This window comes from Emydura macquarii, unplaced genomic scaffold (genome assembly GCF_026122565.2).
Source record: "Emydura macquarii macquarii isolate MOO-44397 ecotype Brisbane River unplaced genomic scaffold, CSIRO-AGI_Emac_v2 contig_719, whole genome shotgun sequence".
NCBI classification, from domain to species: Eukaryota; Metazoa; Chordata; order Testudines; family Chelidae; genus Emydura; species Emydura macquarii.
The window spans coordinates 11207654-11219910 of NW_027130856.1; the positions used below are offsets into that span (position 1 = coordinate 11207654).

General features: G+C 36.8%; 1 protein-coding gene across 3 annotated transcripts in view; it reads left to right on the plus strand.

Annotated features, from left to right (window-relative positions):
* Window positions 1-12257, plus strand: part of LOC137149236 (receptor-type tyrosine-protein phosphatase N2-like) — a 299799-nt gene that overhangs the window by 60918 nt on the left and 226624 nt on the right. For 2 of the 3 annotated variants that reach the window (XM_067542698.1, XM_067542699.1), the window contains exon 5: window positions 6115-6194. In XM_067542698.1, the coding sequence (XP_067398799.1) occupies window positions 6115-6194 (80 nt within the window). Of the gene's footprint in view, window positions 1-6114; window positions 6195-6997; window positions 7133-12257 lie in introns of those variants that run through there. The other variant, XM_067542700.1, reaches the window with a different exon arrangement.

Genomic DNA, 12257 nt, shown 5'->3' on the forward strand with positions numbered 1-12257 from the left:
AAAGCTTGATACATAATTTATAGCGATTCAAGTCCTGTCATTCATAAATATAATTGTAACCTAAGTGAAAGTGATATGGACATTGCCATATTGATCATGCTACAGCTCTGTTTTTTCAGACAGTTCATTTGACAGGCAAAATGCAATAAAAATGTTGCTGGTCTGGTAAAACAATTAATGGAAGGAAATACTTATAATTATATATTACACAAGACATATTGTTTACTTCCTCTGCATGTTGAAAAGTGCAACTTCTCACTTTCAGGTGGATAACATAAACCTGGTGAGGAGGGGTATCGGTGAGTAGCATTAAATCAGCAATCAACCTTCAAGTCACTTCAGTGCAAACACTGTAATTACTTTATCTATAGTAAACAGAATATAAGGCAACAGCATATAAGGGTGGCAAACTTGCAATATGCATTGAATGTCTTTGTTTAAAAAAAAACAAAAAAACCCAAATATAATATGGCTGAAGCAAACATTATTGAAATTAAAAAAAAAATACCAGCAGAAGTTTTGACAGCCAACAGAGGGGGTAATTAGTCTGTACATTTCAAGTAATATATTTAGCAGATCATTGAAACAGACATTACATTTTGAATGGGGAGCATTCCGTGCTTATTACCCTTGAAGCCAGATTTGCCTACCTTTGCTGAAAAACATTTTAGCGAAAGTATTAACGGAAAGTGTTATGTATGATTACAGTAATTTAGGCAGAATGCATTTTAAGAGCCAAATTATGCTCTCAGATTTAAGTCAGGGAATCTTACTCCAAATTTGCATTGATGTAAATGAGAGTAGAATCCAGTTAAAAAAGATATTAAAAACATCTTAGGTACAGTGTTGTATTTTTAGATAAAATGTGCTGCCTCCTGACATTTTTAATGTCTCTCTTCTAGCTGAAGAAACAGTATGCTGCGTATTCTTATATTTCAAGTTGGGCATTATGTTTTATATTTATGATCTGTTTTCATCTGCACAGCTCACTGAATGCTAGTGTGATGTAATTTGCCACAAAGGAGGGATGCCTTTACTAACTGGCAGAATCATCAGTGATTTGTGGGAACGGTTTGTTTGCAATCTATCAGGTCATAAACAATAGTGTGCACTTCAGTGAGCTTCAGTATTTAGAGTGATGTAAAGACAATTGCCATTAATATTAGTTAGGCTCCAGAGTGCTTGGCAGTATCAAGAAAAAGCAGTTAATCCATCTTGATCCCTGCTAACTAATTTCACGTTCTTTTTCAGCATGTGTCATGGGTGCATTCTGTGCACCTTACACCCTTTTCAGAGACTGCACTTCCTATTAAAGCTTTCTTAATATTAGACTAATAAATATTTTTATTATTTTGGTGTAACCCACTCCTCCTGCATATAATAAACAGTGCAGGATTCCCCAGAGGGCAAGCATTCTTATTGAAATATTTGTTTATTGAGTGCTTTTTGCCAGAAAACCCCCATGAGAAAAGTCTTTATTTTATGAGCTCCTGATGCTGTTAGGCCATTCCCAATACACCTAGCAGAAAATGCAATTTTGTCCAAGTGTGCTCAGGTTTTATTTTATAACCAAAATTAATGCCAACGTGCAAGAATTTCTGAGAGGGACCAAACAGAATCTCTGTGTTATCTCTGTGTTATCTGTTTATAGTAAATATGCCTAAAAAAGTTGTGTTTTTATCCTCCAGTAAATTTTTACAGTACATTCAAGAATTAAAATACTACAGAATGACAACATAGTATCCCACATCATAATGGATTAGTGAACTTCCTGAAAAGCTCTCAGATGCCCTTTTCACCAATATTTTCTCAGTCACCTGAGATTTTTTTCCCACCCCAATTGTTTTTCTTCTTTATTTCCTGCACTTTCTCAGAGGACCTCAGGTGCAGTGACATTGCCTTCCACAGAGGAAAGATTATACCCTGGATTGTGTCATGCTCTTGAATCAGCCAGATGGAGTCACAAGACATGCTCCTTCCTACCCAAGATCATGAGCATCCTGCCTCTCTGAAATTCTCGAGACATTCTGAATTAGGACCTTGGGCTGCAAGCTTTTGTTCAATTCATGGCAGTTAATTGCACTGTTACTAGATTACCTACCAGGTTGGTTCCAGATGTGTAGGTTTTAGAATCCATTTTTGGCTTTGTGTAGCTGAAGATGATGGAAAGAGATCTTAATGAGAAGTACACCAATGCTGCCAAACTCCCTGACCAGACTTTTCTCTCACTAGTCCCAGCTGTGCCACTAACTCACTCTGTGACCCTGGCAAGTCACAGAGGCTCTCTGTGACTCATCTGTGAGACTATCATCTCCTATGAGTGTGATCCTGAAATCCAGATCCTTTGCTATGATTGTAGAGGGGCTAGTGTAGTTTTGGGGAGCGGGGGTGCAAAAATGGCTTTTATGCTCCCCTGATCCTGGGCTGGCTCTGTCGTAGGTTGGTCCCACAGTGGTACTGAGAACAGGTTGTCAACTACTCAATGAGGATTATGGCAGAAAGGGAGCTCCAGCCATGTCCCTTAGAGCAGCAGAGGGTGATCCTCTTGTGGCTAATTACCTCAGCTTCATGGCCAGACTCTGCCAATGTCCTGAATGTTTGCAAAGCCCTTTAAGAACCTTAGATGAAATGCAAATACATACACGTTAAGTATTATAATATAGAAAATACTATTTAAGTGCTGCTGACAAAACATATAGGCACTCATTATTTTTTTAAAATAAACTTCTTATTGATGACTGGGCATCTAGATTGTCATTTTAGCAATAGACCTCAAAAGTATTTGAAGAAAAATGATTGATTACTGTCAATCCACATTGGCTCAGAATAGAATGTGCACACTGGATGTGATGTGAATAAAGGAGATGGCAGTTAGTGTTCATTGTGCCCACAGCTAGTCCAGGGTCAGAATTATTAGGGCAGAGGGGTAATTCTAACAACTAACTTATTTAATCATTATATAAATGGAATGTACCATAGTGTGCTCACTGCCAGGAACTGAAATTTCCTAGCCTAGGTTCTGGCATCTAGCTTCTGGTTTTCTACTGTAGCTTTGAAAACTTTATAATACATCAATGTACATTTGCAAATGTGTAACAGAACAACTAGCTTTTTGACTGGGTTTTTATAGGCTTCCTTGGTTTCTTTAGTGAGAGGGCTCAGAAAATGCTATGGTACACTATGCAAATGCAATAGTTAATGAGGAATGATCTAACAGCCTGAGCATAGAATTGGAAGCAATTTATTCCTGAGTTCTAATCTTGACTCTTTTATGTCAATTTTCTCTGTGACTTGTAGGCAATCTTAAACTATACTGCCACAGTTTTCTCCTCTGTAAAATGGAGATATTTAAATACATTACCTCATAGGGGTGTGGAAAATTAGTCAACTGATTTCATGATGAAAAATTCTAAACTATATAAATGTGAAGTACTATTACCTTAATGCTACATTTCAAGTTATACAATAAAGGACATTTCCCAATGTATTTTCCGTTACAACTTTTCAGCTTTCACTCTTTCATATGCATTTCACAAAGAAAGTCAAAGCATATTTTATGTATGATTCCAGTAGTGTACTTTGCCATTAATGCAGTGTTCATAATTTACAGTACAAATATAACTGTTGCCAAAGATTGGGATTTATGATAATCAATGTGACAAACCAGGGTGCAATCCAGACCAATGAGTATCTGTGTCATCCCTGCTCCGTAACTTGGAGTGTCCTTTGCAATGTCTTGTTGCTGTAGCCTTCAACCTGGATTGCTCACAAACAGCTTCCAGCATGTAAGTCATCCCATCTATGTCTGCGTGTGCTGCAGCCAGCCAGCCAGCCACAATTTGGCTTTTACCAGCCTTAAAGATTATCACAGGGTGACCCCAATAAACTCAGTCTCAGATTTTCCTCCATAAATGCATGTCCTGTACTGCCCAGCCCTCTCCTACACAGTGCAAATATACTAAGTCTGCTATTCCTTTAAGGGAATAATATGCACACAATTTGTTACCCCAAGTGGGAGTTGCCCAGACAGTTCAACTTGAACAGACTGGATTAGAGAAAACAATAAAACAAGTTGATCAGCTACAAAGAGAGATTTTAAGTGAGTACAAGTAATGAGGCCTAAAAGTCAGAAATGGTTACAAGGAAAATAAAAGATAAAATGCTTACAGGTGCTTACCTTAACAAACTATATTAGATTCAAAGCAAAGTTTTCTCACTATATGCTTTCAGCAGTCTTACTGACCAAACTCTTTAGGTCAGGACACTTCCCCCAGAATCCAATGGCTGCTTCCTTTCTCTCTTCAGGTGCAATGAATGTAATGGGCAGAGAGAGGGTGTGTGTGTATGCCCCTTCTTTTTATAGTCCTGTCCCCTCTCCTCCTCTGAGAAGCATTTCTAACTTGGAGCAAATTGACAGGTAGTTGGTGTGGAAGGAAATGCTAAGATGTAGATTTTTTTTTGCTAAGATGTAGATTTTTTTTTTGTCCCTACACACTTTCCTGCCAATGAATGGCCACTTCGCAGGTAATGGTCCATCAGCCTTGTGTACACTTGCCTGAGGCATCAGCTTGTCCTTTGTTTCTGGGGAACTGGTTTGACTCCCCTCTAGACTTATATGTGAAGTTATAAATATAAATGGAAATCATGACTAAAAGAATGTTTTCCAGATAACTCTGCTATGTGCATTTTGCCATGATATTAATGATCAGCAAATATTGAGTTTTTAAATGATACATCACAAGGCATACCTTGTACAAGCATTATTATAATAGTGTATAGGGTATGAACATGAGAATATTCTGTCACAACCAAGTAGATCAAACATCATATACAGTATGGGTTAACTTTTAACATGGTGCTAAGTTTCATACCTATTTATCTTTGCACTGTGCTGTATTGCAACAGTACACTATTACTTCTAAAGCTATTTATTACTTGGTGAGTTATTAAAAGGGAACTGTCAGTGTATTTGAAAATGTATGAAAAATACAATCTGATTTTTATTCACTCTTTATAATAATCTCTAAGAGTTTTGTAACCAAAATATGCTTTCATTCTAATTTTATCCCCTTCACCATACATGCACATCAGTTTGGTATTATTGGGGTGCTTCTGAGTACAGGACTATTGATGTTGATTTATTTTTTTTTAAAAAAGACGCTGAGGCATTTGTTTTGACAAACACTATGGACTTGATTCTACCATTCTGTATCATGTTGATTAGCACTGTATCTGCAATCTGCTCATAGATTCCTAGATTTTTAAGGCCAGAAAGGACCAGGGTGGTCAGCTTGTCTGACCTCCTGCATAACATAGGCCAGAGAGTTTCACCTGCAGCAGGCCTAGTTGAGCTAAAGGAGATGTTTTTAGAAAGACATCCAGTCTTGATTTAAAGACGCCAAGTGATAGAGAATCCCACACATCCCTGGAAAAGTTGTTCCAATGGTTATTACTCCCATTGTTTAAAAAAACTGCACCATATTTTTAGTCTGAATTTGTCTGCCTTCAGCAGTTGGACGTCGCTACACCTTTGTTGAGTAAATTAAAGAGCCCTCTACTATCATAAACCTTTTCCCCATGAAGGTAGTTGTAGATCCAGATCAAATCATCTCTTCACCTTCTCTTTGTTGAGCTTCTTTTGTTTCTCACTATAAGGCAGGTTTTCCAGACATCCATTGGTTTCACTGGGGCTACTTGTGAAGTAAGCAACTGTTTATATAAGGTTGGCAAAATCAGAAAGACATTGATTTAATCCTGGATCCTGAGTGCTATAGATGCTGTGTGTGGTGTTTGGGCAAATCACATGTTTTCTGTGCCTTAATTTGCCCATCTTTGTAAAAGGTACAGTACCTATATAATAGGAGTGTTGTGAGGCTTAATTAACATCTGTAAAGTTCTTTCAGATATATTGCATTAAAAACAAAACCAAAGAACACATATAAAGATTTACATGGACATTGCAAATGTATTTAATGAACCAAAAGGAAAAGAAATAAATGATGCCTTAATAGTGTCCCTTAAATTCATCATTTTTTAAGTCTTGTTTTTGAAAAGAAATGTTATGTTGTATTTCTTCATTACAAATCTCATATTTTTAAATAATCTTTTTTGTAGCATGCTGGGACCAGCTGTAACCTTCAAAGTACACTCAAATGTCCAAAACATTACAACTGCTGATGTTGCCAAAGCAGCAGGTAAGAATTCCCCACTCCTGAACTGTGCCCATCTACCATTCGTTTAGAAAACATCACTATCACCACCACCAAAAGGAAGAATCATTCTCACAGGACAATTGACAGTTGAGGGGTTAGTGGCACATATGGCAAACTGAAGTGTAACATCTCTAAGTCAATTAAAATTGCCTGAGACTTCACTGTTTGCAGAGGAACTGGATTAAAGAGAGGGATGTAGACATGGCCTAGCATAGTGAAAAAGGCCTCAATGTTGGGTTTGAGAGAGAAAAATAGAGACTAGATTTTGAAAATGAAAAATTGACATTTGTGACTTATAAAGAATTTGGTTTTAGGGGATAAAAGGAGCATTATTACAAATAGGCCTGTATTTCTGGATGTGAAAAACGTACACACGCTTTTATTTTTGAATGACTTTGACAATTCCCATGAACACTTAGGAAACAAACATTATATATCTAAAGCTAAAATGCTTCTATAAAAGCCACTGTTGTAAATACTGTTGTTTGCTTACACGAGGATACCATCTGTGTGTTGAAGGATCATTTCTGCAAAATAACTTGATTGGTTATTTATTTGGTTCCAAATTACCTGATGGATAATCTGTAATAACTAAAAATAACAATTAGCAATGCCCCTTTAAAATGGGAACAGAGGAGGTCAGTTTGGATAACACAAGGAGAATCATCCTTGGTGTAAGTCGTTGATTTCTGTGCTGTTACACCCCAGATGAATTTGGCCTTTAGGCTTGAGATGTTCTGGTTACTGATAAAGTCCTTGCTGTTGATATGTCTGTCTTCTTCTAGGACCTGATCCAGGGCTCACTGAAGTCAATGGAATTGCTCCTATTGCCTTAAATGGACCTTTAATCAGGTTCTTACTCATGAGACAGAAGGTCCCAGTAATTTGCTAATATTAGCAACTTATGTTTAAATAAAGGTTTATACCATTTAATTTTTATTAAATGCTTAAAAATCTTTTAGAAGAAAGCCTTCAGAATACTTAATTTACATCTCAAAACTAGAGCATGTATACTTCCAGGGAGGCATTTCATTGTTTTGACTTCATAGCAAAATACATTTGTTTGTGATGTGATATTATTTGGTAACTTTATGTAAGTCTGGGAATTTTAAAACCAGACCCTGTTTACAGAGAATGAATGGGCCCAACTAACAGAACAATTCCACACATCATCCCATTCTTGGAAGAAAGAAGGATTTATGAATTGAGGCACTCACATACTATAATGACATCCATACACCATGGCACCATAAATTGCCTGGATTGACAGGCAATAATCTAGTTGTATGTATGCAACTTGTTGCATACATACATCTGACACTGATGTCCTTAGGAGTAATGATAATGATATCCACAGGATCCCAGGCTTTTTGGGCTTCCTGCTTTGTCATCAACTTCCCTTGGTATGCATATTTTATCCACACCCTTGAAAGATAAAGCTCTCCATGCCCACTTCTTGTTGATGAAACCTTTCTGGGTAACCCCACATCCCAAGTAGCCGTGAATGTCTTGATTCTCTTTCTGCAGTTGCTAAAGCCCTCTGGCATCCACATAACGACAAGCAACTCTTGCCTGTCTAGTTGCCAAACTTCCCACTTGTGGGTGTGGTATACACCTTATAGGGCCAATCTTGCTCATATGATTGATGAGACTAATTATGGAAACAGAATTTAAAATTTCACTTGTTTTCTATAAAAGCTTTCATACAACTTGTTATCTCTCCCTAATAATAACTTTACATATCATTAGACTACAACAATGGAGTTATATTTAATATTTTGTCAGTATCATGTATGTGACATTCATAATGTGGGAGAAGCTTCCATAAGTTTGTGTGGCTTTCATATTCCAGTCACGTGGATGTTAGGTGTGTCAAACACAATGATGGAATGCAATTGCTCCTTTCAAATTTTTGATGATATAAATAGTTCCATAAGTAAATGGCTTGGTAACTGTACATGACACAGGAGTCCTTAAAATTAGACAAATTCATGTATCTTTTATTTCCTCTTTTCAGTTTTAAGGTTAGAAGAAATCCAATGGGAAATAATTATCATAAATAGTATAACATTTCTCTCTATAGGAAACAGCACTCTAGTCCACAAATATCGTAAGTGTAATTATAAGTTACTTTAGTTGATCTTTGTATAGAAATGACTTTTGGGATTCGTGTTCCTGTATATTCTAGCTATCTGCAAATTATATTGAAGGTTTATAATTGTGTTACCTAGGGGTTTATTCTCTTCATACCGTCTTGTAACTCCCATTAACGTTAACATCAAGAGGAGAATAGACCTCTTAAGATTGCATTAGTTTAGCAAATTCATTGCTGTACTGCTGAATGAAGACAATAGAGATGCATATTAGTACCATATGTTTCCTTATACATATATCCTACTGGATCCCATCAAACACTAAAATATTCATTTTATATGATCCTGAAACATGCTGAGTGCAGCATTTCATTATAACAACATCTTCCTATGGTATTATGCAAATATTTGTCTCAGGAATCCTGGCTAATGTATTGTCTTGCTTGTGAACATAAGGTATCAGTGCACATTAAAATATTGGGAGGAGTGCAAATGGTATAAAAGCATGAAGTGTATCTATTTATATTTCTATTTAATTAAGGTTACTGGACTCCATTGATAAAAGCAAAGTATTAAAATACAGGAAATCTTTAATTGTACCGATTTTAAAACACCATCTTTCGTATACTGCATTTCAATAAGTGTATTCAAACAATTAAAAAAAACATAGCAATCTACATTTCTATACAAACAAGTCGTTATTTTTCAAAAGTGTGAAATCACTATTAAGTCATAATGTACTAATTTAAAAAAAATATTCTACACCAAAAGGTTTCCACAGAACCTTAAATCCATGTTAACACATTTCTTTTATTTTTAGAAAATACACATTTTGATTTTTATTCATACTTATGTGAGGGTTATGATTGAAATACTGGGACTGATCTTCCACTGTCTTATACTTGGATGAAGTGAGTGCAAAACAGATGTAAAATGCCATCATTTTGATTTGATACAGTTTTATATGCCCTCTGGACTCACTTTGATTACACAAGGTGAAGGCAGTAGAGAATCTGACCCATTATGTGTTAGAGGAGAGGTGATGTCTAAAGTTTTAATGCATAGAGCTTTAGTGTGTGAGCTGTGAAACCAGCTGTGCATATATAGTGCTAATATAATGGTTCAGGACAGCTGACCTGAAACTAGCTGCTTGTGCATAGACACTCAACATTCTGGTAATGGAAGAGCTGATGTGAAAATAGCTGTATATATGTAGTCCCAGGATTACAGTAACAAGAGAGCTGATCTGAAAGTGGCACACATGTATAGTCTGGGTATTACTATAAAGAGATAGCAAGGTGAAATCATCTGTGTGTGTTTAAACATGATATGTTGGTGATGGGAGAGTGAAGGAGAAATCTGCTGAGTGTAAATATCCCAACATTATGATAAGGAGAAACTGATGTTAAACTAGATGGTAGTGCATAGGCTAGATATTCAGGTAATTAATTAGCTTATGTGAAAACTGTTGTGTGTGTCTGTATAGACCTGCTGCTATGGTATGGAGGAGAGTTAATCTGGAATTAGGGGTGCTTGAATATTCTGGGCACTGGGGTACTTGTGTAGCTATTGTGAAATCCAATATGCAAACTATTCATGTCTGTGTAAAAGTTCACTCTCACTTATTCTGTACTGGAGACATTATTAAGATATATGAATATAACAAGTCTGAGGGTCTGTGTTTTCCCAATATTAAAATATGGGGACTTAAAGAAATACTATAAAACCAGTACAAATGTGAAAAAATGAATTCTTTGCAAAATGCTTCTAACTTTTGACTTATTTGATGATTCTCTTAATTTTATTTGAAATTTACAAATCCCTTTCTGATGACCTCTGATGAGGTTTAGGAGGTGCATGACCTTCCAAGTTTGGGAGTGCTCCTTTATAGCTGAAGTGAATAATCACTTAACTAAGTGAGCTGTAAGGCTCTTAATCAAGGATTGTTTCCCACGGCTTACCTGCTGTACAAAAATACATTGCAGAACTAATTCTCCATCACAAATAATAAACAAATGAATTGTATGCCTGTTATAAAAGATATTGTACAAAAATAATTTGGCTAAAAATTGAAATGATTGTAATACTGATAAGTTTTTTTAAAAATGGAGATTAATACGTGAAGTATAACTCATGTCTTTAGAATCTGGAATCTACAAGTGATTTGAAAACTTTTGGTATCTAGAGGGCTAGACATCAAAACTTTGACATAATTTATCATCAAAAGCACTTAAACTGCATCAGATCCTTTTGCCATGGTAGCGGTATGTTTCCGCTAAAATTATCAGCTGTAAAACAGTGAACAATTTTTACATTCAAAACACATCTTTAAATGTTAGTGTTAATCTCATTGGTATGAATGATACAGTTCATGTTGTTTTAGGCAGTTAGACTCTGCCTGAGTCAGCATTGCACTGGTTTACACTTAGTCCACAATTTCAATATTTTATCATCACCATGAGGCAGTGGTTCACAAACGTTTTTGGTCTGCATCCCCCAAGGAGCTGGGGGTCACGGCCAGGAGCTGTGGGCCAAGGCTAGAGCTGAAGCTGCAGCTGGGGGCGGGGACAGAATGGGGTTGGGGACAGAGCAGGGCTGGGTGGCACTCCCTTCCCACCCCCATGGGGGCTGGCCCAGGCCCCTTGTGCTCTGTCCCCCCCCCCAAATGTTTCTCTGTGCCCCTCTGGGGGGGCACACCCCACAGTTTAAGGACCACTGCCATAAGGTTTAGAAATGTATTTTTAAATCCTTGGGTTATGGAGCATCATTTTATTCACAAATACGTTTTAAATACTTTTATTGTGTACAAATTATATTGTATCCCCTTCGCTAAACCACAGAAACTATTGGGATGTATAAACATGGAAAAGACCATTCCCTCCAATATTCTAAACCTTGAGAAACCTTATAAGTCCAGTGAAAATTTTGAAACACAGGTAGTTCTGGTTCTCTCCTGCACCAAATATGCTTAAAACAGAGGATGGGGGCAGCATTGCAGAGGAAGTTATGGATTCTCATGGTGCATTTGTGCCAACCCCAGTCTGTTGGCGTAAATTAAAGCAGTTTATGGGATGCTCTAACTTATGCCTGTTCATAATTGCCACAGCTCAAGTGTGCTCTGATAACCCCTTACATCAGTGTGCAAGGGGGTAGTTTGTAGGGGCCTCTTATCCCTCTTTATGGCAGCTGATATCTTCCTTGTGCCGGTGAGTTCTCAGCTGGCCTACGACTGCTGGATTCTGACACTTTGCTCCACCCGATTCCTGCAAAGTGGCCGGAATAGGATGAGAGAATGTGGGCCAGGTAATTTTTTAAGGCCAAGATTTAAAAAAAAAAAAGGGGGGGGGCAACCTAAAGTTAGGCTCTTAAGTCCATATGTAGGCTCTAAACTGGTGGCTTGATTCAATAGTTGTAAGCATCCAGAAGCTCATATTGAAGTTTAATGAGAGCTGCTGGGTCCTCAGTCTGTTTGAAAAATCAAACCTTGGTTTAGTTGCCTAGACAAGGTCTTAAGGCAGAGATTTGAAAAGCTACTTCAGATTTAGACACCCGGTTTAGACCCCATTAAAATGAATAGGCATTCAAATCCCTTAAGACACTTTGAAAATATCAACATAGGAGCCCAGTTTTAGGCAGATATTTATGAAAATCTTGGTATAAATGCTTCTAATGTTTAACAAATTCAACAGAATCACTTAAAACTTCAACAGAAATTCAATATGGAGTGACAGTCTGGAAATATTTTGTTGGTTTTTTAAAAATAAATTCTAGGGAATAAGTCTCCACTTAAAATGCATTTTTCAATGACATCTTAACTATGGAGTTACAACTGGTTCATCCATAATATAACTATAATGTTTGGATCAATTGTTTTTTAAATATTTGCAAGAAAGTTCTCTATTTACATTCAGTATAATTGAAATATTTAATCGTTTTGACTTAGTTCAGCAAC